The sequence below is a fragment of the Phoenix dactylifera genome, chromosome 10 (assembly GCF_051530095.1).
Source record: "Phoenix dactylifera cultivar Ajwa chromosome 10, Ajwa_hap1_PhDact_Kaust_v1.1, whole genome shotgun sequence".
NCBI classification, from domain to species: domain Eukaryota; kingdom Viridiplantae; phylum Streptophyta; class Magnoliopsida; order Arecales; family Arecaceae; genus Phoenix; species Phoenix dactylifera.
This window is the reverse complement of record NC_143199.1, coordinates 29,724,925-29,752,911: the sequence shown is the minus strand read 5'-3', so window position 1 is coordinate 29,752,911 and position 27,987 is coordinate 29,724,925. Positions and strand designations below refer to the sequence as shown.

The 27,987-nt window shown below is 38.0% G+C and overlaps 3 protein-coding genes across 8 annotated transcripts; 1 reads left to right on the top strand and 2 right to left on the bottom strand.

Annotated features, from left to right (window-relative positions):
- Positions 1–3,078: 3,078 nt before the first annotated feature.
- LOC103722276 (cytochrome c1-2, heme protein, mitochondrial) lies at positions 3,079–12,330 on the bottom strand. 2 transcript variants are annotated; one of them, XM_088705894.2, is made up of 8 exons: positions 12,042–12,330; positions 11,618–11,682; positions 8,508–8,725; positions 7,936–8,215; positions 7,771–7,842; positions 3,763–3,879; positions 3,588–3,653; positions 3,079–3,477 (listed from the first exon to the last, which is right to left on the bottom strand). In XM_088705894.2, the coding sequence occupies exons 2-8, from the start codon at positions 11,675–11,677 to the stop codon at positions 3,361–3,363; spliced, it is 930 nt and encodes a 309-aa protein (XP_088562020.2). In that variant the 5' UTR covers positions 11,678–11,682; positions 12,042–12,330; the 3' UTR covers positions 3,079–3,360. The 2 variants fall into 2 exon arrangements, with proteins under 2 accessions (XP_088562020.2, XP_008810993.5); XM_008812771.6 differs by having other exon boundaries at positions 11,618–11,687; positions 12,042–12,209.
- Positions 12,331–13,449: 1,119 nt separating this feature from the next.
- LOC103722287 (pentatricopeptide repeat-containing protein At4g33170) lies at positions 13,450–16,054 on the top strand. Its single transcript, XM_008812785.6, has one exon. The coding sequence runs from the start codon at positions 13,583–13,585 to the stop codon at positions 15,392–15,394; it is 1,812 nt and encodes a 603-aa protein (XP_008811007.2). The 5' UTR covers positions 13,450–13,582; the 3' UTR covers positions 15,395–16,054.
- Positions 16,055–18,257: 2,203 nt separating this feature from the next.
- On the bottom strand, positions 18,258–26,944 carry LOC103722292 (cytochrome c1-2, heme protein, mitochondrial). Of its 5 annotated transcripts, none has more exons than XM_008812797.5 (8): positions 26,523–26,944; positions 26,359–26,428; positions 23,251–23,468; positions 22,681–22,960; positions 22,516–22,587; positions 18,813–18,929; positions 18,645–18,710; positions 18,258–18,554 (listed from the first exon to the last, which is right to left on the bottom strand). In XM_008812797.5, exons 1-8 carry the CDS (start codon positions 26,534–26,536, stop codon positions 18,438–18,440), a joined length of 954 nt encoding a protein of 317 aa, XP_008811019.4. In that variant the 5' UTR covers positions 26,537–26,944; the 3' UTR covers positions 18,258–18,437. The 5 variants fall into 5 exon arrangements, with proteins under 5 accessions (XP_008811019.4, XP_008811027.4, XP_008811036.4 ...); XM_008812805.6 differs by having other exon boundaries at positions 26,359–26,423; positions 26,754–26,913; XM_008812814.6 differs by having other exon boundaries at positions 26,359–26,423; positions 26,523–26,910.
- Between the last annotated feature and the right edge of the window lie 1,043 nt (positions 26,945–27,987).

The window sequence follows — 27,987 nt, the reverse complement described above, 5'->3', positions numbered from 1 at the left end:
TGATGGGTGTTTATTCCCAAGATACAACGAACTGCTTCATGGTCTCCTTAAAGTGCATTCTAACCAAAAAGAGTTAGGGTTGAACACGAACTAGCTAAATCAGCAAATTTAATTGGAGCAATCTCTCTCAATTATCTTATATGGGGCACAATCCTCGTCTCAAATGCTTAATAGGTGTACTTAAGTTCATTCACTTAGTGTTCTTAATTATCTTTTCTAATTTTGGTGTTATTCAGATGGAAAGGAATGTTGTTCTGATAGATGAAAGGTACGATCCATTTTTTATTTATAAATGTGAAAGGGTGAGTATGATTAGATCCTTAATTATCCTTTTTCTTCATATAATCTATCTAGAGTTGTGTCCTTTGAAATCACCATTAGATCATATGCATCTTTTCGTGAGACTGCATCTCTTTGCTGTGGAAAGTCTTTCCAAGAGTTCATTTCTAAAGAATCTCTTCGGCATCCTATGAGAAGAAAAATCACATTCCACTGAATTTTAAGAGAGGAGAGAGAAATAAAGATAAAAAATTAAATCTTATCTATTTAAAAAAAATTAAATTATTTGGGAGTCTAAGATAAGTTTTTATTTTTTAACTAGGTTTATGTTTACATAAATATCTAATATAAAATTTTAAAATCTTAAAATTTTAAATTAAATATTTTATTAATAAACCAACATACGATGGATCCTCTCCCTTCACGAGAGAGGCCTACTGTAATCGTATCATTGCCCATGTTAACCAGACGACAGAAGTTGAGACGAACCTCTCCTTCTAATTTGTTCACCTACCATTCTGTAATCCATAGATGGCTGGTGAGTGACGTGCAAAAAAACATCTCTAGTAGTTCAAACATGAAATGGAAATGATCCACATACTTTTTTTTTTTTGCTAAACAAAAAGGGTAGGAGGGAGGAAGGGACAAGCCCACCCCGCGTAGCAGCCCCTACTGGGCCCCTGCCCCGTCAGGAGAATGTTCGATGTGGGCAGAAATGGCAGTGTGTTGGGCACCCCGACCAGTTTTACGCATGCCTTCCCCACCCATGGGCCCAGCTCAGCTACCTCTCTGGGCTCTGGCTCGAGTCCCAAGTGTGAGTACGTCACACCTGGCACCACCCCGGCTACTAGCGGTCCAAGAGCGATCCTATGCCTCATGTCCAAGCAGTGGCCGAAGCCACATTTTAATCGTCGCCGCAGCGACTCGAACTTGGGACCATGAGGTTAGAATCTCCGCCCAGTACCATTAGGCTACCACCTTGGTGGCTGATCCACATACTTCAGGAGGCAATCGAACTAAACTACAAATAGAAAGCAATATTATTATAATATTTGTGTTTTTTTAGCTTGTATGGTCTTTTAGAGAATGTTCTCCAGGGATATCATAGAAAGGTGGCAATGATCAAATATGTTTTTTTTCTTGGTAATTACAGATTCTCGATTCAAATAATAGGTGATATATCTTAAAATATTAAAATTTGGATAATTATAGTGCGGATGGATCTCCCTCTATTTTTCTCCAAAAAAATCAAACATATTTTGTAACAGAAAAAAAAAAGTTTATGCTAACATTGCTTAATTACCATTTGTTTCCCTTCCAATCTTAACATAATTATAACAATAAAAGAAATAGATTTACAGTGCTAACACTGCTTAACTTCTGGGTACCTTGAACCCTATAGTATAGCTTATAGCAATAGGAGAACAGACTTGGTCCTATCCCAATGACTTCTGCTGCTACTCCACTGGATTCAAAAGAGTTCAAATGATTAATCCCCATTTACGGGGAGCGTTCAGTCCATGATACTAAAATTTTCGGTCTTCACCTAATAAAAAAAAGCACCCACCTTGGGGGCCAGCTTGTCCTACACTCAAAGCTTTATCAACAACAATGGGAGGTGGATAAATTTTTAATTAACAGCAAGACATGGGTCAAGTGGATGGCCCCACGAAATCGCATTGATGTGAAGTAGATTCCACCAGGGCAATTGCTGCACGTTACTCCATGATCACTATTAAATTACCAGCCTCTAAAAATATGAAGAATAAAAATTTCCTCGAGGCTAAATGACAAGTGAAAAGATAAATGAAAAGGAGCAGCCTTCTGGATTCATATCCATGGTTGTAATGCTAGCCATTTAATGATGTCCTGAGTATTTATTATGGCATTAACACGCATTTTGGATTATTTTTATGGGGGTGGTTTTGTTTCCCACAAATTATTCCATGTAAAGCCAACCATGCATTATTAAAGTTGGATTGCTTTATAAACTATGCATTATGATATGTCCTTAGCGTCATTCCCGGGCGATCGATTTGAATAATTATTTTGCACTTGAATTATTTTATTAGATTTGGATCGTAGAGGTTTCTTAAATTCCAATCATGGAAGATTAGGAGATAATAAAAAATAAAGAAGGTGAAGCGTGGAAAAGTTGATTGTCAAGGCATCATCATCTCCATCGTCACCCTTGAGAAAGTAGATGAAGCGGACATGAAAGTTAAGTTGATAGATATGCTTGTTTTTGTATCCAAGAAACAGAGTAATGTATGTCAGATGGAGACAATGGGGTCGGTATCCATCGATTGAAAGATCAAGGGAATTGAGTAATATAGCAATTAAAGATGCCATGTTTCTGTCAGAATAGTTATCTTACGTCTATTTGATCATCCATAAACGAACAAAGGATTGATTGCTAAATAATCTGCGACACTGACAGCCACATTATACTGCACCACTCCTACCAGAAAAATTTTTTACCTGGCAACGAGAAATGGTAGATATAAACTGTTTCTCTCCATGAAAGATTTGATGGCCTTCACTACATCGACAAGCAAACTTAGGAGCATGCCCTTGGAATGTTGCGGAAAGAACAAGCAAAGGACTTCGTAAGCTTCTTCAATTCATCTGAGACAATCTCAATACTGCCATAACGTCTATTGCTATTGCATCTTAAATATATTCATTTTTGTTCCGTTCTTTATATTTTTGCCATACGCTCACCTCAGCAATTCCCCTGCCTATGTTCTTGGAGATTCCTTATCACCCAAAATTCTCAAACATGCAACATCACAAAAATTTTTCTGTTCCCACAATGGGACAACAAAATTTCTCAAAAATTTCAAATCTTCGGTTGAAGGCTGTGACTAGCCTTGACAAAAGTCAAAATTGTAAAGTTAAAACGAAACAAGATATCAAGTGCTCTATGTTTGGTTCTCCCAACTTGAAGAACCCGAGTAGAACAAATGGAAAGAGAATTGCTTATGATGGGATCCGATCCCAATGGCAATTGTACATTGCCCAAACTGATTATTGTCATTTCTCCCACAAAAAATGATAATCTTAACAAGACCCAGGAGCTCAGTTGACAACATCAAGGACCAGTTTGCGTGACTTGAGAACAGACCACCTCAAACGCCGGTAGTAAGCAGCTTGGAGTAGAGCAAGTGACAGTAGAAAAATCCATTTGAATCCCATCTACCAAAAACAGAAAACAATGCATTAAGAACTCAAAACTTAATGGAGTAGATATGGGTGAAAATTAAGAATTGAGGACAAGCATATAATTGGACAAAATTCAAGCTTACCAGTTTCCTCTCTTCCATCTCAGGCTCTGCTGCCCATGATAAAAATGTGACGACATCCTTGCCCATCTGTAGTAACAGTTAACAGCAAATTGCCCGGCGTTTATCATTGCAACTTAACATAAACTACCAGAAAGATAATAGATGAAAGACAGATAGGAATTTTAGAAAAGAATACCTGGGCTTCAGTTGCAGGTGTGCCATCTTCATACTCGACAGCTCCATCAATAAGCATTTTGGGCATAGCTATTGCACCACCAGGAAAGTATGGGTTATAATGTAAACCCTCTCGAATCTGTGTTTCCAATTAAGAGATAACCCACAGGTCAAATAACAAAGTATGCATTCTTGGAAATTCAAAAGGCAATCTGGCAAAAAAGAAAGCAACAAACATCATGGTTGATCACATAATTTACACAACATACTGTACACAGCAAAAATATTACATTAGCTTTCTCCATGAGTATCGACAAGTAGTTGTTAAGATCAGGATTGTATCATAAATGATATAGGGGTTGATGATCAGATCACAAATCTTAAGATTCTTTCTGATTTCTGTTAAACAGAAAAAATAGGGTTCAAACAACATGAAGGTAAGAAGAATAATATTAAACTGTGATTCAAACAGACCATGAGAATGATAGCATCGTATGAGCACATAAAAAAGTTACTGTTTGACAATCACAGGCTCATAAATATGATGCCCAAGAAACACTACGCTTGATTAATTAATAGTTTTATTTCACCATATATGTCCCCAAAATGTCTTATTTTGAGTTATTTTCAAAAAATGTAAATAAACATCGCCTTATTGAACTTAATTCACATTTGAAATTTGAGGGAAGAGATTTAGAAAGAATTTAATTATTAAGAATGGTAGAAGGGATTACTCTAGGTCGTAGTTCCGAAACAACTAAATATTTTTACACTTGATAGTTGAAAATTTAAAGGAGATTGCCGATTTGATGTTTTGGAAGTTTATCAATGATAAATTGGTCATTGTAAAAGTTAAAAAAAATAATTTATCTTAAAAGATGGATACCCTGATAGCTTTAGAATGCAAAAACATAACCTAGATCTGGAAATTATCATCCAAAGTATCATATGATCCAAGATCTGGATTGTAGCCTATGATCCAAATCTGAATCTTCCATACTGATCCTGATCCAGAAATATGATCTGTATTGTTGTAGGCCATTTTGAGATGGACCATTTGATCCGGATTGTGGATCGTAAGATCCTAACGATAACAGTGCACTTTTCCTGTCATAGTGTTCTTGCACATGGTTTATGTAGGCATGGCATCATATAAACTGTTTGGTGTATGTGTGCATGTGCATGGCCTTTTTTTTGGTGTTGGTTTGGAGAAGAGTGGGAGGAGGGGGGGGGGGGGGGGGGGGGTGTTGCATTTAGAGGCAGTCTCAATCAAAACCTCTAGGAAAGGAGTATCCCTATCCCAACTAGCCGCAGTATACAGACCTTCCATGATTGCTCATTGTGCTTTCATTAGAAGAATTATTGCTAAAGTCCATTGATTGCCAGACCAACCCGAACCGAGCAGTTCGGCCTAAACCAAACCAAATCGATGCCAAGTCGTACCGGTTCATCCATATCACTCGATTCACGTATAATCTTTCCCCTCACCGCCGCAATGCAACGATTTGAGAGCCTTCGAGGCTCTCTCCTTCACTCTCACTCTCTCTTTCTCCACTAGAAGATCCTCCCCTCTTCGACCGACTCCCTCACCGATAAGTCTCTCTCTCACACATACACCCTCTCTCTATCGGACAACGCAAACCGCCGAGTTCAAGGTAACCCTCTTCGACGTGAAACGCTCACTAGTAACCCACTTTGATGTGAAACCCTTATCAGTAAGCCTTTGAGACTCTCTCCTTATCTCTCTCTCTCTCTCCACCGAATGATCCCTTCTTTTCAATGTGAAGCCCTCACTAGTAAGCCTCCCCACTCTCCTCTCTCTCACCACCGAACGATCCCCCCTTTTCAACGTGAAACCCTCACCAGTAAGCCTCCCCCCTCTCCTCTCTCTCTCCCCCCCTTCCTCCCTCTCTTCCTCTCCCTTTCCCTCCCTCCCTCTTCCTCTTTCTCCTTCAACCTCTCTCCCTCCTTGTTTTGGTATGCTCTGGGAGAGCACTATATAGATCCGCATCGTACTGAACCAGTCGCTGGCCGGTATATGCTTCAGTACCAATTCGGTGAACCTTGATGAAGACGCCTCATAAAGATAAATGCTTTAAGGTCATTGCAGATATTTAACCTCTACATAAGACAAGTTGTGCACTTGTGCTAAAAACAGAGTATTGCTTCAAAACTGAGGTTTGAGACTCAGGAACCAGCACAGATTGTTTTTGATTATAATTTACCTAGGAACAGATTTTTGAAAAATCTACTCTATTTATGGTCTACCTACAGGCATGTGGCAAAGCATACATCATTTAGTTCCATGTCCATCAATCATGAGTTCCTGTCTGATTGCTGAGGATTCCATTACAGTGTGAGGAATATTCAAGCTACTAGGCATACCACAAGACAGAGACTGGCACAAACAAATTCCACATGTCAAACAAAATGCAGATCCTGGAGTTCAAACTTGAAATGCATGAAATGAGGTTTTGCATATTGACAAATATGGGGAGCCTTCTCCTTAATAAAGTGGACTTATCTGAGTTTCGGTATAAATCTGTGGCTGCTGCTGATGAAAGTGGTGCATCTAGGTTGAGAAAAATCCAAAAAGGAGGGACTAAAGATCTCATTTGCTTAAGCAAGTATTCACCACGTATGGTTCCCCAAACAAGGAGTTTGAACAATTGGAAGGATGCGAAGTATCCCATAACAAAACCTATCCCCATTTGGAAGATGTAATGAAAAATGTCTTTAGAAAATGGAATTGTGCGCAGAAGTGCTTCTTACAAAGTCAATTACTTTGCAGGCAGGTATGTCATGAGGTATTCGTTGATAAGAAGAAAATCTAAGTACAAAGCAAAGCAGCAACAAATTTTCCAAAACAAAACCATTAGATAAAAGGAAATAAACAAAAAGGATCGGGCAGTTTCAAAATGATCCAAGACCTCTCTCTTCTGAAGACATGGCTAAGGTTTGAAGTGGTAAAGAAACATTGATGAAACCTTGATTTTGTTTAATCTTTTATTAATTAAAATAAAGACCAATTATTGCTGGTTAATTAAACTATTGATAGGCGATATAAACAAATTCAGAATCTAGGATTATGTTAATAGGAGACAAAATTTTCTAAGCAGCAGAGATTTAGGAAAAAAATTCAGAAGAATGCCAGGGATTCGGAAATAAAAGAATAGTGAAAGACATCATAATAATTAATTTTTCCAATGGAATCATCTTAACGAATAAATCAAATTCCGAAAGTCATCATAATAATTCGAAAAGTACTTGAGAAAAGTGCATTTTGCTTGCAAAAATCACCAGAAAATCATAATTCATCAAGCTAGTGACGATAAAAACTACTGGAATAATCTTGATGAATAAATAAAATTCCAAAAGTCATCATAATAATTCAAAAAGTACTTGAGAAAAGTGTGATTTGTTTGTAAAAAACACCAGAAAATTATAATTCATCAAGCCAATGTACCAGTCTTGCCCAAATTTTTGACAGGTTACATCAACTTCCATTTTAGAAAGCAACAAACCAAGCTCGGATACATGCGAGCAACCCCACAGTAGTGCTTACACTAACACAAGTGCGTGCACGCGCGCGCGCACGTAACACATGCACATAATACAGACTACTGAAATGTTAAACATATATGGAAAGGAAGGAGACAGGCAAATAAAAATGTGCACAATATGCGTAATCTCAATAAAATAGTATGTGAAATATCTTCTTGAGGATTAGAGCAAGGAACTCTACATATTGCAAGTTCAGTAGGGTAACAACTTAAAAGATTTAACGAGCATGCAAAGCATGACTGCTCAATACATGAGAGCCCTTATGAAAAACGACATAAGTAGATCATCAAACAAATCACAAAGGTTGATCACATTTTATCATGCCACACACATATTTGTTTACCTATCATAAGTTTTCCATGTAATACAAGGCTTGTATAATGTAGAAAAAGCTGCACAAAGCAACTGCAAAATATAAACTTAAGAACATAAGTATAGTAATATAACTCGATAAACAAAAAATTACCGAAATACCAGCAGGAGGGTCACGATAGCCAGTAAGAAGGGCAAACACGTAGTTCTGGCCATTGTGTCGTGCCTGGAGAGAGAGAGATAGGGGGCAAAAAATGGATGTTGGTTGCACGCAAGACAAAAGATACAGGTGATCAGAATTCACTCTTCGTGGGATTACCTTGGTGATCAGGCTTAGGTCTGGCGGATATGCCCCACCATTTGCAAACCTAGCTGCTTGTTCATTCGTATATGGCTGGGGAAAGCGATCACTTAGTTTACCTGGACGAGTAAACATCTCGCCTTCATCATTAGGACCATCAACCACCTCAATTTCAGCAGCCATAGCCTTTGTCTCTTCTTCAGTGTAAGCCACACCAACAAGATCTCGATATGAAATCAGAGACATTGAATGACAAGAAGCACAAACTTGTTGATAAACTTGGTGACCACGCCGGATTCTGCTCACATCATTATATAGTTTTTGTTATTAAGAAAATGCTAAAAACTAGGATCTTATAAGGAAGCGTATGCCCTCGTAGGCTACAAACTATTACACTATCTTCTATCCATTCTTAAGGAGCTTGTTAAAAACTTGGAATAATGTTAGACCAATGAATTTCCTCGACAATTAAAATATAACCAGTCTCCTCCAGTAAATAATAAATCGGACTTATAATTTCAAAGAAAGTGATTTATATGGAACAATGACAGTTCAAGGAAACATGTGAATAAATGTAGTGATACTCTTACGATGCATGATCATAGGAACTAAGAATTCCTTTGTGAGGCCAAGGATAGCTGGGGGAAGAAAGGCCATGCTCTGCTTCATCAGCAGATGCTATGGTAGCAAAGCTTAAAATGCCAGAAACACCAGCTCCAAGCACCGCTAATGCCCTTAGTGACTTCATGCCAGCAGACTCAATAGCATCTTCTTGCTGCAACCGAAATGATGAAAGCAGAGGTGGAGCCTGCTTGGAAAATATGGCAAACGTCAGCCATAAACAATGAAATTTTTCACATTAAGAAGTGATGAAAACAAATAGGGAACCACCACTGTATATCAAAACATATATTAAAAATAAGAAGATCCAAACACAACAAATTCTACTGCCGAACAAACTATATATATCATCTTCCACTCTACAAAATCTTTCATTTCTCAGTTTACAAAGAGTCAATTGTATAAAGCCTTAAATATCAATTTTCTGGCATGCAGATCCTCTCATAAGATATGAAGCATGGACACTTCCTTAGAAGCTAGAGTTTATCTGATAATGATACATCTTGGATATGGTCCAATATGTGTCAGATGCTTTGGTAAGCATCCACCCATTCTTTAAAAAAGTATAGTACTAGTCTACTAGATATAGCGATGATATGATCTGAATACTTCTCTCATACATCACAGATAGTTTTAGGGGCTGTCAACATACAGGTCATGTTGGGTTGAGTAGCTTCAACACCAAATCTGCAAAATCTCAAGGTAAAAAAAATGCCCTTTGCCTTTCATCGTTAGGCACCATAACTGAGAAAGAAAGAGAGCCTACTAAAAGAGTGGAGCAGATCTAGAGCTCCATAATGTTTTCTAAACTAAAACAAAATTAATGCTTGTCATATAAAATATAGTAGATAAATGTGACAAAATTATATATTTATGCATGACGATTATATCCATATCTCCCTTTCTTCAGATTCGCCATATTAGCATCACCATATTGTGACATATTGTTGTGTCTTATCTGTTTCCATGCTCCAATGCTCTCAACCTAATTGATTAGCCACTTGCATGCTGGCCTCTTTATATGGGGAAAGTAACATCGTCATCCATCAGTCCTTGGTATTGTCAATAGCTCTATTATATCCACTCCAAATTACCTCTTCATCTTTCTTCCCAAAAGTTGACATAAATTGACTTCCCCAATTATCTGGAGAGAGATTTTTGCAATATTCATTCGACATAGTTCTTTTTACTATGAGTTTAGGCTTTAGATTGGAAATGTATTAGAATATGTCCAAACCACAATACCCTAAAAGATTCCACAATAGCATTGGTCATGTTCCACAAGTATTATCATTAGAAAGTTGTTCACATTATATTTTAAGGATAATTTCCACTGTTCCTTCTTTCACCTTTGTGGGATTTAGGGTCCATTTCAAATTGGAAAAACAGTGCAGACAGCACTAACACATTCGCTTAACGTAAATTTTAGCGCTCTGAATTTAGGGAAAGCTTTCCTTAACTTAAACGTTGCGATATACCTACTAACATTCTTGTTCAGGATGCCAACGTGATAATGAAAGCTCCCAGATTCATGTTTTCTTTTTCTACGGCTATGCCCTACACAAAAAAAAGGATTTCGCCCTATCCATTACCATTTTAGGAGAAATACTTGATCTTAATTCGGCGTGAGTAAGAGTCATATGTAAGTTAAGATAGAATCATTGGAGGTATTTATCGATTCATTGGAATTCCTTTTCATTTCTCCTATTAAAACAAGAGTGTACTTGTGCTGCTGCTTCTACATGAGGTCATGCCCTACTTTCCCTTCCCCCTTTTTTTTTGCCCTTGCCTCATATAAAATGACTGAAAACGAACTTCCATTTCATTTTTTAGCTCGATCACTTATTGGATATTTCTATCTCTCCCTATTCCATTTATTGTACGACAATCTATAGAGTGAGATCCCTTCTTTCATGCAATCTCTTGCTCTGCTCCTATTTCCTCTTCCTTCTCTTCTTTTTCCACCATTGCTTGCTGTTGGCAGCCAAAGTCCTACCTGCCATTGGGCAATTTTGGGCATGTCTATCAGGCTGTGTGGGCTGCAAACTACCTACAGTGCAAGTTCAAGTGCCAAGTGGAGACTTAGGCATAGAAAAGGGCTCGTTTCAGCTGTGGCATGTCTCTCATCTAATGCATCTCTATCAGCTGGGATTCAATGATGCATCAGAAAGAAGAAACGAAGGTGTACTTTTAAATCGAGATATAGAGGACTTCTTTCCTTGCCACATGTCAGGGAGTATACCCCCGGCGCATTTTTAGTATCACTATGCTTAAACTCTAACAGTCCCATACAGAGTTATGCCCTTAAGATATGATTCAAACTAACTAGTTAAATTCCTATAGATTTAATAGATTTGGAATTGAAGAAAAAAGAGATCAGCCAAGACCTATCATTAACAATTTGCCAAACACATTGACACTAAACTTAAAGAAAATGCAGATTAGAAGCTGGAAGATGCTAAAAACTGCAACTTACAAAAGCACATTTTTTCCTATCAGCCAGCATTTAATGATCTTCTTCAGTAGCATGCAGTCCATTATGTTTCCCTAACTTAATGATTCAAAATCATTGACTAGATAACACACTGTAAGATTTAATTAGCCAACTAACTAAAAGATATGTTTTGGGCACAAAATTTTCCTCGCAGTCAAACATCCTTAAAAAATAAAAGACAAACACCTGTACTTGGTATAAATCTAATACATGATCTGTAATTCATCCAATAGCACTGGCTAGATTGGTCCACTTATGTTTTCAAGATATAGCAGGAAAATAAAATTGGGATGCAGAAAAGGCGAGGAAAATTATATCCAGCATCAATGGCCAAAATTCAATCGAGCCTCATGGAAAAACATGAGAAGGAAAAAAATCATACAAATTCCCTGTTAAAATGCACCCAAAAACTTATTTTGCCCTGACACAGCAAGGAATTTAAACACATTTTCCTCATTAGAACACCTGGCTTCTGCATAACTCAGTTATCCGGCCACCAAGAAAACGCCAAAGATGGACAAATTTTGAATATTTGATTGATAAATATTTAAAAAAGGACCCGCACAGACAGAGAGATATACTTACTGGTGATTGGAATTGAAATCTCTTCCTCAGAAACTGGCTAAAGCCTCTCCCAGCAGCCATCGAATCTATTCTTTACCAGAAAGATTCAAAATTTCAGACCAAGATGAAAAGAAAAGGAGATTTGAAGACTCATAACGATCTATTGGCAAATAATACAGAGTTACTTCACATGCGTCATTAATACCGGAAGGTCAAACTCCGTACAAATCCAAATATAATACCAGGAACAACAAGATCTGGAGGGACTTTGGAAAGTGTTGGTAAGACAAAGAAGGCCGAGGGACGGAGGTCGAGGGGATCTCGCCGGTTAGGGTTAGGGCATCGAAGGAAGAGACAGTGCTGCCAGGTAGGATTAGGGCTCGGGGTGAAGAGACGTCGGGTCTCGAGATATGGGAGAGAGAGGGGAGGAGGGGTTGAAGCGTACCGGTGATCGGAGCGCTGGTGGCGGATATCGGAGCTCCGGAAGCTGAGATCGAATCGACGGAATGGGAGAAAGGGCGACCCCTCGCCGACGAGAAGGGAGAAGGGATGGGAGAGCCTACGAGCACGATCTGCGTAGTGGAAAGAATAAATGGTGACGCAGGATGCGATGCACGGAAGACGTTGAAACTCGTGTTTATCAGTTGATGGAGGAAGGGACTTGTGGCGGCGCATGGGAGAGTGGCTCGTTTAACACGAATCTCAAAATTTACGTATTAAAATGTTTTTCTCATAAATAACTTTCTAAATATCAAATTTTATATAAATATTTTTTTAAAATTTATATTTACATGTATACCCTCATAAATTACTTGTTTTACTATTCTATTTTTTTATTCTAATTTTTATATAGGTACTTACATCATCTAATACCGTTAAAAAATTAATAGTTTCAAATTAAAATAATTAAAATATTTTTAATAGGTAGATGTGCAAAAAAATATATTTATAAAATGATTGCAATGGAAAACAAAAAACAAATAATTTCAAAATTTTATTTTAATTTTAATTAAAATAAATATGATTTTTGTTAATAGTGTTAAAAGAGCCATTATATTAGGAGTATTTATGCAAAACCTTGAAGAGGGTATTCATACAAATTTGAATTTTTAAAAAATATTCATACAAAAAATTCTATAATATTTTCACAACAAAGGCAGACGGAAAGAAAAAATATTTTACTTTATAAAAATATTACAAAAATGAGTATAGGCTAAGCTTCCTTTACATATGATTTGGTTCAGCTAAGCCGCATATCAAAATATTTTTTTATCATAGAAAATAATAAAAATAAAAAAATAGTAATCTATATATCGGTCTTATTTAGGATTACTCTTGACAGTAGAACTTTTAAAGTTTTTAGGGATACAGCCTTCAAAAAATAGAATTTTTGGAGGTAGAATTTTTTTTAAAAGCTATTTTCAATTTGATAACTAAATTTCTAAAATACTATAATATTTTAATATATATTTGGTAATTAAAATAAACAAATATTTTTAGTATTGCATAATATAATATAATATTATTTTTTGTATTATATTATTATATATAGTGTAATGTAATATTAAATATTATAGTATAATAACATGACATAATATGATATAGTAATGTATTATTTATAGTATAGTATTATAATATAATATAATACAATGGTTTAGAATTAATCTAAATATTATATTATGTTATAGTATAATAATATTATAATATTATTAATATTATTGCATAATGTAATTTTATTATAATGTAATTAGATAATAAAATATAATGTAATGTAATATAATTTAATATATTATCTTTTATATTATTAACGGGGTTATGTTATGTAGTCTGCTATCATACGGTTCCTACTTGGTCCATCATGTCCAACCTCCGCGTTGCAAAAAACCAACGGTCATCACTTCAAGGCCCGGGTACCGACTACCGACGGCCTCGTCCTTTTTGGTTTTTTTGCGAGAGACTGCGAAGGATTCCATTCCTCAAAGTCAGATGCCACAATGCCCGCTACTTCTCCCACGTAGTTCCCGGCCTCCATTAACAATTCCAAGAGCTCTTCTTTGCAGGCTTTACACATCAAACCTCTCTCCGGATCAAGAACACGAAGTCGAGCAATACGCCCATCTCCTCCATAGATGTGCCCAAACCTCCAATCTCGAACTCGGCACCGCTATCCATGCTCGCCTCCTCAAGCGCACCCTCCTCGCATCCTCCCTCTTCCTCCAGAACCACCTCCTCAACATGTACTTCAAGTGCACCCGCGAGCCCTTTCTACCCCTCCGACTGTTTGATGAAATGCCTCAGAGAAACATCGTCTCGTGGTCCGCCGCCATTGCCGGTCTCGTCCAATGCAACCATCCCCGACGGGCCCTCTCCCTCTTTCATCAGATGCGCCAGGCTGACATGAGGCCCAACGAGTTCACCCTCGTGAGCACGCTCAATGCCAGCTCGCTCTCTGGCAGGCCGGGTCACGCTCGACAGATATATGCACAAGTCATCCGGCTCGGCTTCGAGTCGAATGTGTTCTTGGCGAACGCTTTCCTCACGGCGTTGATCCGAAATGGGAGATTGCCAGAGGCGAAGGAGATGTTTGAGAATTGTCGAGATAAGGATGTGGTTTCTTGGAACTCGATGATCGCGGGCTACTTGCAGTTTTCCTACTCAGACGTGTGGGGGTTTTGGTGTCGGATGATTGAGGAAGGGGTTAATCCGGATGAATTCTCGTTTAGTAGTGTTCTTACAGGCTTGGCGGCGACTTCGAGCTTGAGGCTCGGTGTGCAAGTCCATGCCCAACTTGTTAAGTATGGTGTTGGAGATGATGCATGCGTAGGGAATTCCTTGGTGGACATGTACTTGAAGAACAGAGATTTGGTTGGCGGCTTTAAAGCCTTCAACGATATGCCGGAAAGAGATGTGGTTGCTTGGACCCATATGGCTGCCGGTTGCCTGCACTGTGGAGAACCTGGTAAAGCTCTTGATATCACATATCAGATGAAGCTGGCGGGCATCAAACCGAATAAATTCACACTATCAACAACATTTACTGCATGTTCTAGCTTGGCTTCTTTGGAAGAAGGGAAGAAGGGACATGGCTTTAGGATTAAGCTAGGAGTCGAAATCGATGAATGTGTTGATAATGCACTTATCGACATGTATGCAAGGTGCGGTTCTATGGATTGTGCAGGGGGGGTGTTCCGATCGATGAAGGAGCGGTCTGTTATTACGTGGACCACGATGATCATGGGATTTGCGCAGAATGGACTTGCTAGGGAAGCTCTGGAAGTCTTTGATCAGATGATTTTAGAGCATGTGGAACCAAATTATATTACATTCATTTGTGCTTTATATGCATGCAGTCAAGGAGGGTTTATTGGTGAAGGTTGGAAATACTTCGACTCCATGACATGCGATCATAACATTGACCCCGGTGAAGATCACTATGCATGTATGGTGGATCTCCTTGGAAAAGCAGGGAAAATTGCAGAAGCGGAAGCTTTGATAATGAGCATGCCTTTCCGACCTGGTGTTCTAGTATGGCAGACCTTGCTTGGTGCTTGCCGACTTCATGGTGATGTGGAGACAGGCAAGCGAGCAGCGGAGCAGGCACTTGCTCTGGAAAAGGACCCATCAACTTATGTTTTGCTATCGAACATGTTCGCAAACACAGACAATTGGGATGGGGTAGGAAGGATTCGCGAACTTATGGAAGATAGAGAAGTCAAGAAAGTGCCTGGAACTAGTTGGATCGAGACTGCATATGGTAGTAATTATCCTATACTATCACAATATGGAGCTCGCACGTAGTTCAGAAAATTTTACAAATGCATTCTTCTAAATATCTGATGATTTATCCATCAAATTCAAACATGAATTGTTGGCTTCTTTTTAGAATTGAGGATCCTGAAATTACTCCTAGAAAGCTTTTGATAAGTCTATGAATTCATTAGCAGACATTGCAGAAAACTCTGGATCAGTTATGTACAGAAGAGGCATTAATCACAGGGTAAAGCTGCATGGATCAGATCATGTAATGCGATCCATTATAACATCATCTTATCAAAAAGTATATAGACTTTGCAACTACATGCAATTTACTTCAAATGGAAGATATAGGCAAAGGATAGTTTTTCCTCTACAAAATATCGAGATAAATGGGAGAAATCGTAGGCACTCTACAAGACTACAATGAGAATTGGGAAATAATTTCCCACTACAGCTTCATAATCCTGTCCTCAGTACTCTGTTGCCTTCCCAGCTGGATGATACAGAGGAAGATGAGTCTTCTATTAAATTACATGTGCTTCCACTAGAGATTCAGATTGAAGTGTTGTATGATAGATCTCAATATGTGATTATGATCTTCTTTTTTCACTATTACGTTTCCATCAATCTTATCAAGCTGTATTAAGATTCTTACACAGTAAGGGAGTAAATGAAAGGAATTGAATTGATTTATTCATAAGATCTTCTTTTTGTTGAGTCTTGTGTTCTTTATAATTTTTATGCCTCAATTATATTCTGCTAAGAAATCCTTATCAAAATAAAAAAAAAGATATTCTGCCAATCATTAGTCCTTCGAAGCACAAACATGATGGAAATTTATCTGAACTTTAAAAGAAGTGACCTTAAATCCCGCCCATATAAGCTTTTCAGCAGATGAGGATAATGAATCATTTTAAGTACACTTCAGTTTTATTTAGTCCTACTAGTGAAGAGATGTATGACAAACTGAAACAATTTGTAAGCAACCTCCGAATCCTTCTGTGCATTAAATTCAGACATAATATTGAGACATAACGCATTGATGAATTCCTATTATAGATTCAAAAAGGTCTCTGCTTAGTAAGGCCATGGCATTTCAAATATTTCAAACAATCCAGAGAAAAAAGTGACCATGCAGCAATTCTGGAGTTTATGTTGTACCATCTCATTTGCAAAAATGATACTGTGTATTCCTTCTCATTGACAAACTACAAGAGATAAAAATACACATCCCATCACTTATAGAGAAAAATATGGGCTCAGAAATGACTTTTTGAGGAATAAAATTATATGCATGTTTTATTTATAACGGCTACTATTAACTGTTATAATGAGAAGAGAGAGAGAGAGAGAGAGAGAGAGAGAGAGAGAGAGAGTCTTGGTAAAATCACAATGTTATTTCGTTATGTCAGAATTTACATAGTTTACATTCCAAACTAATATAAATACGTAAATTTTGAAAATAAATTACTTTTGACTGATTGATAGTAAGATTATCAAATGCTTGTAAAGCATCATCATTCAAATTTGGCATCTTCTATGACTTGAGCTACCAATGCATGAATGATCTCTGTGTCTTCTCATTTTGATTCGAAGATTAGGGTTTTGTTGTGCCCACCTAGTCCACCATGTCCTCCTCCAAAATTTATTGGAGTAACTGTTGGTGACGTATTGGATCAAGAGATAGCCAGGAGACTGGTAGATAAAAGAAAGCCAGCGTGGCCCACTTTTTAATGCATTATGGGGTTGTGCATGATCTTTCTAACTATGGCTCAAACAAGAAATGGAAATGACCCACACACTTGAAGAGGCATTGGGAGCAGCCATTATTGCAATATTTATGGGTTTTTTTTATAGCTTGGATTGTTTATAAGAGAATCTCTACAAGATTTCACGAATGATCTAAAAATAAATTTAAAAATATATTCTACATGGATATTATAGAAAAGTGCAACGAACAAATATGCCTAAGTTATAAAATGAGATTTGTGCCAGTGTTCTTACCTCTTTACTTAGTACTTACATATACTTGATTCAAATAATAGATGGTATATTTCCGAGGATTGGAATTTCGATAATTATAATGCGGATGGATCTTCTTTTCTTTCCCTATAAAAAATCAAATGTATTTCATAACGAATCATTTTTTTTAAAAAAATGGCATGCCAATGCTAACATTGCTTACCATTTGTTTCCCTTCCAATCTTAACATAATTATAGCAATAAAACAAATAGATTTACAAATGATCAGTTACATTTATTGAGAGACAGTGGGGTTGGTATCCATTTATTGAGAGACCTTTTCCTCTAAAACCACCGGAATTAAGTAATATAGCAATCAAAGATGCCATGAGTCTGTCTAAACGAAGACAAAAATGACAAAAAGAAACTATGAAATCAATGATCATCCATAAAACTGAAGGAAGGATTGATTGCTCAAAAATCTGTGACACCGAAGACAAGCAAAGTTTACTTGGCAACGGGAAACGGTAAAAAGAAATTGTTATCTCTGTGAACGATTTTGACAAGCAAACTTATGAGCATGCCCTTCAGAACATCGCGGAGACCAGGCAATGGACTTCCTAAGCTTTCAGAATTCATCTGAGCCAATTTTAATACTCTCAAACATCTATTGTTATTGCATCCTAAATATGTTCATTTTTCACTCTGTTCTTTATAGTCATGCCATACACTCACATCAACATTCTTATTTTTTTTGCCCCTGTTTATATTCTTGGACCTTCTTTATCACCTAATATCCTGAAACATGCAACATCACAAAAGAAAATTCTGTTCTATAATATTTTCACACAATGTGACAATAAAATTTGGTCAAAATTTCAAATCTTCAGTTGAAGGTTCTGACTAGCCTTGACAAAGTCAAAATTGTAAAGTTCAAAAGAAATAAGATATCAAGTGCTCTGTATGTTTATTTCTCCCAAATTGAATAAAACGAGTAAAACAAAAGGAGAGAGAATTGCTTATGATGGGATATCCCATCCCAATGGCAATTGTACATCACCCAAACCGATTATTGTCATTTCTCCTAGAAAAAACATGATAGTCTTAACAAAGCCCAACGAGCTCAGTTGACAACATCGAGGACCAGTTTGCGTGACTTGAGAACAGACCACCTCAAGCGCCGGTAGTAAGCAGCTTGGAGTAGAGCAAGTGACAGCAGAAAAATCCATTTGAATCCCATCTACCAAAAACAGAAAACAATGCATTAAGAACTCAAACTTAATGGAGTAGATATGGGTGAAGCATATAATTGGACAAAAATCAAGCTTACCAGTTTCCTCTCTTCCATCTCAGGCTCTGCTGCCCATGATAAAAATGTGACGACATCCTTACCCATCTGTAGTAACAGTAACAGTAAATTGCCCGGTATCATTGCAACTTAACATAAACTATCAGAAAGATAATAAATGAAAGACATAAAATTTTTAGAAAAGAATACCTGGGCTTCAGTTGCAGGTGTGCCATCTTCATATTCGATTGCTCCATCTATAAGCATTTGGGGCATAGCTATTGCACCACCAGGAAAGTATGGGTTATAATTTAACCCCTCTCGAATCTGTGTTTCCAATTAAGAGATAACCCAACAGGTCAAATAACAAAGTAGGTGTCAAACAAAAATGGTATGCATACTTCAAAATTCAAAAGGCAATCTGGCAAAAAAGAAAGCAAAAAACGTCATGGCTGGTCACACAATTTGCACAACATACTGTACACAGCAAAAATATTACATTAGCTTTCTCCATGAGTATTGACGAGTATCTGTTAAGATTGGAACCGTATCATAAATTATATAGGGGTTGACGATCAGATTGCAAATCTTAAGATTCTTTCTGATTTCTGTTAAGCACAAAAAATAGGGTTGAAACAACAAGAAGGTAAAACGAATAATTAGATTGTGATTTGAACATACCATGAGAATGATACCATCATATGAGGGCAAAAAAGTTAGTTTCTAACAATCATAAGCTCATAATTATGATGTCCAAGAAACACTATGTGTTTGATTAATTAATAGTCTTATTACACCATATAAGTCCCCAAAATATCTTATTTTGAGTTATTTTCAAAAAAGTGTAGATAAACATAGCCTTATTGAACTTAGTTCTCATTTGAAGTTTGGGGGAAGAGATTTTAGAAGGAATTGAATTTATTAAGAATGGTAGACGAGATAACTCAAAGTCTTAGTTCCAAAACAACTAAATCTTTTTACGCTTGATAGTTGAAAATTTAAAGGAGATTGCCAATTTTATGTTTTGGAAGTTAATCGATGACAAATTGGTCAGGTAAAAGTTAAAAAAATTAATTGATCATACAAGATGGATACCCTGATAGCTTTAGAATGCAAAAACATTCCCTGGATCTGGAAATTACCATCCAAAGTGTTGTACTATTCAAAATCTGGATTGCAGCCTGCAATCCAGATCTCGATCTTGCAATCCATACTGATCCTGATCCAGAAATACGATCTGTATTGTTGTGGGCCATTTTGATATGGACCATTTGATCCAAATTGTGGATTGTTAAATCCTAACAATAAGGGTGCACTCTTCCTGTCATAGTGTTCTTGCACATGGTTTATGTAGGCATGGCAGCTAATTGTGTGTGTGTGCGGGTGTGTGTGTTTTCCTTTTTTTTCTGGGTTGGCGGTTGAGGGGTTGCATTTAGAGACAGTCTCAATCAGAACCTTTAGGAAAGAAGGAGGTGAGGAAAGAAGCCCTTATCCCAACTTGCCACCATCTATAGACTTCCATGATTGCTCATTGTGCTTTCCTTGGAAGAATTATTGCTAAAGAACAACGATTGCCGAACTGGGCGGTTTGGCCCGTATTGAACCGAGCCGACACCAAGTCAGAACAGTTTAGCCATATCACTCACTTCACTTATAACCCTTCCCCCACCACCGCGGTTCGAAGATTCCAGATCCTTCGAGGCAATCTCCTTCATACTCTCTCTACCAGACAATCCCCCCTCTTCGACAGACAGTCTCTTTTTCTCTGTCGAATGATGCGAAGCTGTCGAGTTAGAAGTAACCGCGAAACCCTCATTGATAAGCGTTCGAGGCTCTCTCCTCCGCTTTCTCTCTCGGCTGGATGATCCCCCTTCTTCAACGCAAAGCCCTCACCGATAAGTCCCTCCCTCTCCCTCTCTTCCTCACTCTCCTCCCTATCCCCCTCCCTCCCTGTTTTGATACGCCATCTCTCTCCTTCTCCCTATCTCCCTCTCTCCTAGTTTCGATACACCCTGGAATGGCAATGTACAAATCCATACCATACAAAACTAGTTGCCAGCCGGTATGCACCCCAATACCAGTTCGGCAAACCTTGCTAAAGACACTCCACAAAGATAAATACTTTTAGGTCATTGCAGATATTTAACCCTCTATACAAGACAAGTTGCACTTGTGCTAGATGCAGAGTATTGCCTCAAAACTGAGGTTTGAGACTTGGGAACTAGCATAGATTGTTTTCGATTACACTTTACCTAGGAACAGATTTTCGAAAAATCTACCCTATTTATGGCCTATCTATAGGCATGTGGCAAAACATACACAATCTAGCTCCATGTCCCTCAATCATGAGTTCCTGTCTAATTTCTGAGGACTTCATGATGGAAATGAGCTCTAACATGATATTCAAGCTACTAAGCATACCACAAGACATACACTGAAACAAATTCCACATGTTAAACAAAATGTCGAACCTGGAGTTAAAAACCTTGAAATGCATGCAATGAGGTTTTGCATATTTACAACCATGGGGACCATTCTCCTTAATAAAGTAGATTTATCTAATTAGTTTGGTATAAATGTGCAGCTGCTGCTGATGAAAGTGGTGAATCTAGCATGAGCAAAATCCAAAAAGAAGGAACTGACGATCTCATTTGCTTAAGAAAGTATTCACCAAGTATGGTTCCCCAAACAAGGATTGAACAATTGGAAGGATGTGAACTGTGAAGTATCTATAACAAAACCTATCTCCATTTGGAAAATGTAATGAAAAATGTCTTTAGAAAATGGAATTTGTTGGCAGAAGTGCTTCTTACAAAGTCAATTACTTTGCAAGCAGGTATGTCATGAGGTATTCAGTGATAAAAAGCAAATCTAGGTACAAAGCAAAGAAGAAAAAAAATTTCCAAAAGAAAACCATTAGATAAAAGGAAATAAGCAAAAAGGATCAAGCTGTTTCAACATCATTCAAGACCTCTCTTCAGAAGACATGGCTAAGGTTTCAAGTGGTAAAGAAACATTGATGAAACCTTGATTTTGTTTAATGCTTTATTAATTAAAATAAAGATAAATTATTGCTAGTTAAATAAACTATTAATAGATGACATAATAAACAAATTCAGAATTAGGATTATGTTAACAGGAGCCAAAATTTTCTACGCAGCAGAGATTTAGGAAAAATTCAGAAGAACTTCAGGGATTAGGAAATAAAAGGATAGTGAGATACGATACAAAACTAATGGAATCATCTAGATGAATAAATAAAATTCCAAAACTCATCATAATGATTCGAAAAGTACTTGAGAAAAATGTGATTTGTTTGTAAAAATCACCAGAAAATTATAATTCATCAAGCCAATGTACCATTCTTGCCCAAATTTTTGACAAAACTTCCATTTTAGCAAGCAACTAGACTAGCCTGGATACAAGCAATCAACCCCACTGTAGTGCTTCCACCAACACAAAAGCGCACACGTACACACATAACACATGCACATAATACAGACTACGCAAATGTCAAACTTATATGGAAAGGTAGAGCATAGGCAAATAAATGTGCACAATATGAGCAATCTCAATAAAATAATATGTGAGATATCTTGTTGAGGATTAGAGCCAGGAATTCTATATATTGTAAGTTCAATAGGGTAACAACTCAAAAGATTTAATGAGCGTGCAAAGCATGATTGCTTAGTACATGAGAGCTCTTATGAAACACAACATATGTAGATCATTGAACAAATCACAAAGGTTGATCACATTTTACATGCCACACATATATTTGTTTATCTATCATATATTTACATGTAATACAATGCTTGTATAATGTCAAAAAAGCTTCACAAAGCAATGCAAAACGTAAACTTAAGCATGTACGCATACAAATAACTCCATAAACAAAACAAAAAAAAATTACCGAAACACCAGCAGGAGGGTCGCGGTAGCCAGTGAGAAGGGCAAACACATAGTTCTGCCCATTGTGTCGTGCCTGGAGAGAAAGAAATAGGGAGCAAAAAATGGATGTTAGTTGCACGCAAGACACAAGATACAGGTAATCAGAATTCACTCTTCGTGCGATTACCTTGGTGATCAGGCTTAGGTCTGGTGGATATGCCCCACCATTTGCAAACCTAGCTGCTTGTTCATTTGGATATGGCTGGGGAAAGCGATCACTTAGTTTACCAGGACGAGTAAACATCTCGCCTTCATCGTTAGGACCATCAACCACCTCAATTTCAGCAGCCATAGCCTTTGTCTCTTCTTCAGTGTAAGCCACACCGACAAGATCTCGATATGAAATCAGAGACATTGAATGACAAGAAGCACAAACTTGTTGGTAAACTTGGTGACCACGCCGGATTCTGCTCACATCATTATATAGTTTCTGTTATTAAGAAAATGCTAAAAATAGGATCTTATAAGGAAGCGTATGCCCTCGTAGGCTACAAACTATTACACTATCTTATATTCATTTTTAAGGAGCTTGTTAAAAACTTGGAATAACGTTATACCAATGAATTTCCCCGACAATTAAAATATAACCAGTCTCCTCCAGTAAATAATAAATCTCACTCATAATTTCAAAGAAAGCAATTTATATGGACAATGATGGTTCAAGGAAACATGTGAATAAATGTGGTGACAGTCTTACGACGCATGATCATAGGAACTAAGAATTCCTTTGTGAGGCCAAGGATAGCTGGGGGAAGGAAGGCCATGCTCTGCTTCATCAGCAGATGCTATGGTAGCAAAGCTTAAAATGCCAGAAACACCAACTCCAAGTACCGCTAATGCCCTTAGTGACTTCATGCCAGCGGACTCAATAGCATCTTCTTGCTGCAACCGAAATGATGAAAGCAGAGGTGGAGCCTGCTTAGACAATATGGCAAACGTCAGCCATAAACAATAAAATTTTTCACATTAAGAAGTGATGAAAACAAATAGGTAATTACCACTGTATATTAAAATATATATTAAACATAAGAAGATCCAAACACAACAAATTCTACTGCCGAACAAATTATATATCATCTTCCACTCTACAGAATCTTTCACTTCTCAGTTTACAAAGAGTCAATTGTAGAAAACTTTAAATAGCAATTTTCCGACACACAGATCCTCTCTTGATACTCTCATGAGGTATGAAGCACTCCCCAGAGGCTCGAGTTTCCCGATAATGATACATCTTGGATATGGTCCAATATGCGTCGAATACTTTGATAAGCATCCATTTATTCTGTAAAAATGAAATAGTACTCGATATAGAGACGACATGATCCGGATACTTCTCCCATACATCACGGATAGTTTTAGGGGCTGTCAACATACAGGCTATGTTGGGTTGAGTAGGCTCAACACCAAATCTGCAAAATCTTAAAGTAAAAAAAAAAGCCATTTGCCTTTCATCGTTGTGCACCATAACTGAGAAACAACGAGAGCCTACTAAAAGAGTGGAGCAAATATAGAACTACATAATGTTTTATAAACTAAAACAAAATTAATGCCTGTCATTTAAAATATAGTTAGTATATGTGAGAAAATTTATTTATTTATGCATCATAATTATATCCATATCTCCCTTTTTTCAAATTTGCCATATTGGCAGGACCATATTGTGACATATTGTTGTTGCTTATCTGTTTCTATGATCTAATGCTTTTAACCAGAGTCAGCGGAACCATCCCAAAGTGGACGGTTTCGGTCATACCGAATCGTCCCAGCAACGGACCGGAACGGTTTCGGCAACAAAAACGAAACTCGTTACCGAAGAAGGAAAATGAGAAAAAAAGAGAGCGAGTAGGGGAGGGAGGGAAAGGGAGAGGAAGAAAGAGAGAGAGAGGTGGAGGCTAGCCAGCGGAGGCCCGCAAGCCACGTGGAGATCGGCGAGCCGCGCGGATGACGCCTCTTCGGGCTCCGCGGCCGGTTCGAAACAGGGGACCTGGCTGCATAGCCTTCCTCCACCTCCTGCCCAGGTCGCCGGTGTCCGCCACCCTCCTCTCTCCCTCCCTCTCTCCCCCTTCTCTCTCTTTTCCTCTCTCCCGGTCGCTTCTAAATTTACTTTAAATTTCAGCCATAAACAACACTAATAACACATTAAAGTAAATTTTAGCACCCTGAATTCAGGAAAAGCTTCCCTTAATTTAGATGTTGCGATTTACCTTCTAGCATACTTGTTTAGAATGCCAACATGACAATGAAAACCTCTAGATTCATGTTTTCTTTTTATACGGCTATGCCCACACAAAGAAATGGATTTTACCCTATCTATTGCCATTTTAGAACAAGCACTTGATCTTAATTCAGCGAAAGAGTCATGTGTAAGTTCTAATAGAATCCTTGGAAGTATTTATAGATTCATTGGAATTCCTTTTCGTTTCTCCTATTAAAAAGAAGAGATATCTTTTGTGCTGCTTCTTCCACATAAGGTTACGCCCTACTTCCCCTTTCCTTTTTTTTTTCCATTGCCTCATATAAAATGGCTGAGCATGAACTTCCATTTCATTTTCAGCTTGATCGCTTATCTGCTTTTTCTCTCTCCCCCTATTCCTTTTATTGTACGACAACCTATGGGGGAGATCCCTTCTTTCGCTCAATCTTTCACTCTGTTCCTATTTCCTCTTCCTTCTATTCGTTTTCCACCATTGCCCGCCGTTGGCAGCTAAAGTCCTACTCGCCATTGGGCAGTTTTAGGCATGTTTATCAGGTTAGGTGGGCTGCAAACTAACTACGGTGCAAGTTCAAGTGCCAAGTGGAGAAGTAGGCATAGGAAAGAGTTCGTTTCAGCTGTAGCATCTCTCTCATCTGATACATCACTATCAGCTGGGATTCAATGATGCATCAGAAGCAAGAAACAAAGGTGTACTTTTAAATCAAAATACAGAGGACTTCCTTCCTTGCCTCGCCTCAAGAAGTATACCCCCAGCACACTTTTAGCATCATTGTGCTTAATCTCTCACAGTCCCACAGAGTTATGCCCTTGAGATATGATACAAACGAACTGGTTAAATTCCTATAGCATTAATAGATTTGGTATTGTAGATTGACAGGAAGAAGGAAAAAGAGGTCAGCCAAGACCAACCATTAACAATTTGCCAAACATACTGACACTATAAACTTAAATAAAATGCAAATTAGAAGCTGGAAGGTGATAAAAACTGCAACCTACAAAATCACATTTTTTCCTGTTCAACCAGCATTTAATGATCTTTAGTAGCATGAAGTCCATTAGGTTTCCCTAACTTAATCATACCAAATCATCGACTAGATAGCACACTGCAAGGTTTAATTAGTCAACTAACTAAAAGATATGTTTGGAGCACAAATTTTCCTCGCAGTCATACATCCTTTAAACATAAAAGACAAACACTTAGTACTTGGTATAAATCTAATATATGGTCTGTAACTCATCCACTTATATTGGCTAGATTGGTCCATTTATGTTTTGAAGATAGAGCAGAAAATAAAATTGTGATGCAGAGAAGACGAGGAAAACCATAACCAACATCAACTGGCATAATTCAACCGAGCCCCATGCAGAAACATGAGAAGGGGAAAAAACAAACAAATTTCCTGTTAAAATGCACTCAATCGCCAAAACCTATTCTGACATGACACAGCAGGGAATCTAAACACACGTTCTTTATTAGAACACCTGGCTTCTGCATCTTAGTTATCAGGCCACTAAGAAAACGCCAAAGAGGGAGAATTTTGAATATTTGATTGATAAATATTTAAAAAGGACCTGTACAGTTGTACTTACCGATGATTGGAATTGTAATCTCTTCCTCAGAAACAGGTTAAAGCCTCTTCCAGCAACCATCGAATCTTCGCTTTACCCAAAAGATTTAAAATTTCAGACCAAAATGAAAAGAAAAGGAGATTTGAAGACTCATAACATTCTATTGGCAAGCAATAGAGATTTACTTCACATGCGTCATTCATAATGGAAGGTCAAACTTTGTACAAATCCAAAAATAGTACAAGGCACGTAAGATCAGAAGGGACTTTGGAAGGTGTTGGCAAAACAGACAAGGCCGAGGGAAGGAAGCAGAAGGGATCTCGCCGGTTAGGGTTGGGGTTAGGGTTTCTGGGGAGGAGAAGAGACGGGGAATCTCGAGATATGGCAGGGAGAGGGGAGAAGGCGTTGGAGCGTACAGGAGGTGATCGGAGCGCCGGTGGCGGATATCGGAGCTCCGAGACTGCGATCGGATCGCCGGAGTGGGAGAAAGGGCGGACCTTCGCCAACGAGGAGAGGGGATGGGAGAGTAGGATTCGGGAGTGCGGTCAGCGGAGTGGAAGGAATAAATCGCGCAGCAGGATGCGATGCACGGAGGACTTTAAAAGTCGGGTTTGGCAGGTGATGGAGAAGAGGAACTTGTGGCCGGCGCATCAGCGCTTGCAAGAGTGGCTCCTTTAACACGAATCTCGAAGTCTAGCACCTCATTGGGAGAGGGTCAATTCCCCAATTATGACTGCTGTGATTCGTGCACGATCATGATTGCTGCCTCATGGGGCTTATCGCATCATCACCGCGCGAATCATAATGGCCTCTTAGTTCATGTACAAAGTGCAAAACATTTTGGCGCTTTTTTTTTTTGAAGAGGCCTTTCCGCTTCAATGTTGTGGAGCCGGAGTTGGAAGTGAAAGACGATCCTATTTGGCCTTGTACCCCGCATTTTTTTGGATTTATCACACATGTGTATAAAAACAGTTCAAACACCACTTCTTCTTTCCGGTAATCGGTGAAGCAGGTCCAATGCCTACTTTTTGAGCATGGCAGGGAGGATGAAATCGGTGCCACTCATAAAGGGCTTGTGCAATTTAAGTATTTTCATCCAATTTTTAAAACTACGTCAAAAAAAAAAAACAGCCCCATATATCATTTGTCCATTCATTCATTAGTACCAATTAATCTAAGCTCTAATAGCAACCGCGAAGTTTAGCATTTCCTTGATGAATGGAGTAGAAAATATATAGCGACACTCATATGGGTTATCCTTATCACTTGCAGATTTTTAGAGAATAATTCGATAGATTACAATCCAACCTTTGCAATCATTGTAGCTGGATCGCTTATACCAAATTCTATTTTTGCCACAATTAAAATTGCAAATAATCAAATTACAACAACTAGATAATACCTCAATGTTTTTGTTATTATTGACTAACCTTTCAATGTTTTTGTTGTCGCCATCCAAATTGCCTAGACCAACACAAGAGAAATATAATTCCCAAAATTACCTAGCATCAGAGTTGTCATTGGGTCGAGCCAGTTCGAGCACTATGACTCTCCAAGCTGAAGAAGGGTGGCCGAGCCAGTTCATGCATGGAAGAGGTAGTAATCGCAGAGTAAAAGCTACATTGATAAGCTCCTACTATAGATTCAGAA

Coding starts and splice junctions, on each gene's coding strand:
- LOC103722276 (XM_088705894.2), bottom strand. CDS start 11,677: ATGGCTGCTGGGAGAGGCTTTAGCCAGTTTCTGAGGAAGAGATTTCAA. Junction 8,216..8,507: donor AGTTCCTATGATCATGCATC/GTAAGAGTATCA, acceptor TGATGTGAGCAG/AATCCGGCGTGGTCACCAAG. Junction 3,478..3,587: donor AGATGGAAGAGAGGAAACTG/GTAAGCTTGAAT, acceptor TGTTTTTGGTAG/ATGGGATTCAAATGGATTTT.
- LOC103722292 (XM_008812797.5), bottom strand. Junction 22,961..23,250: donor AGTTCCTATGATCATGCGTC/GTAAGACTGTCA, acceptor TGATGTGAGCAG/AATCCGGCGTGGTCACCAAG. Junction 22,588..22,680: donor ACCTAAGCCTGATCACCAAG/GTAATCGCACGA, acceptor CTTTCTCTCCAG/GCACGACACAATGGGCAGAA.
- LOC103722287 (XM_008812785.6), top strand. CDS start 13,583: ATGCCACAATGCCCGCTACTTCTCCCACGTAGTTCCCGGCCTCCATTA.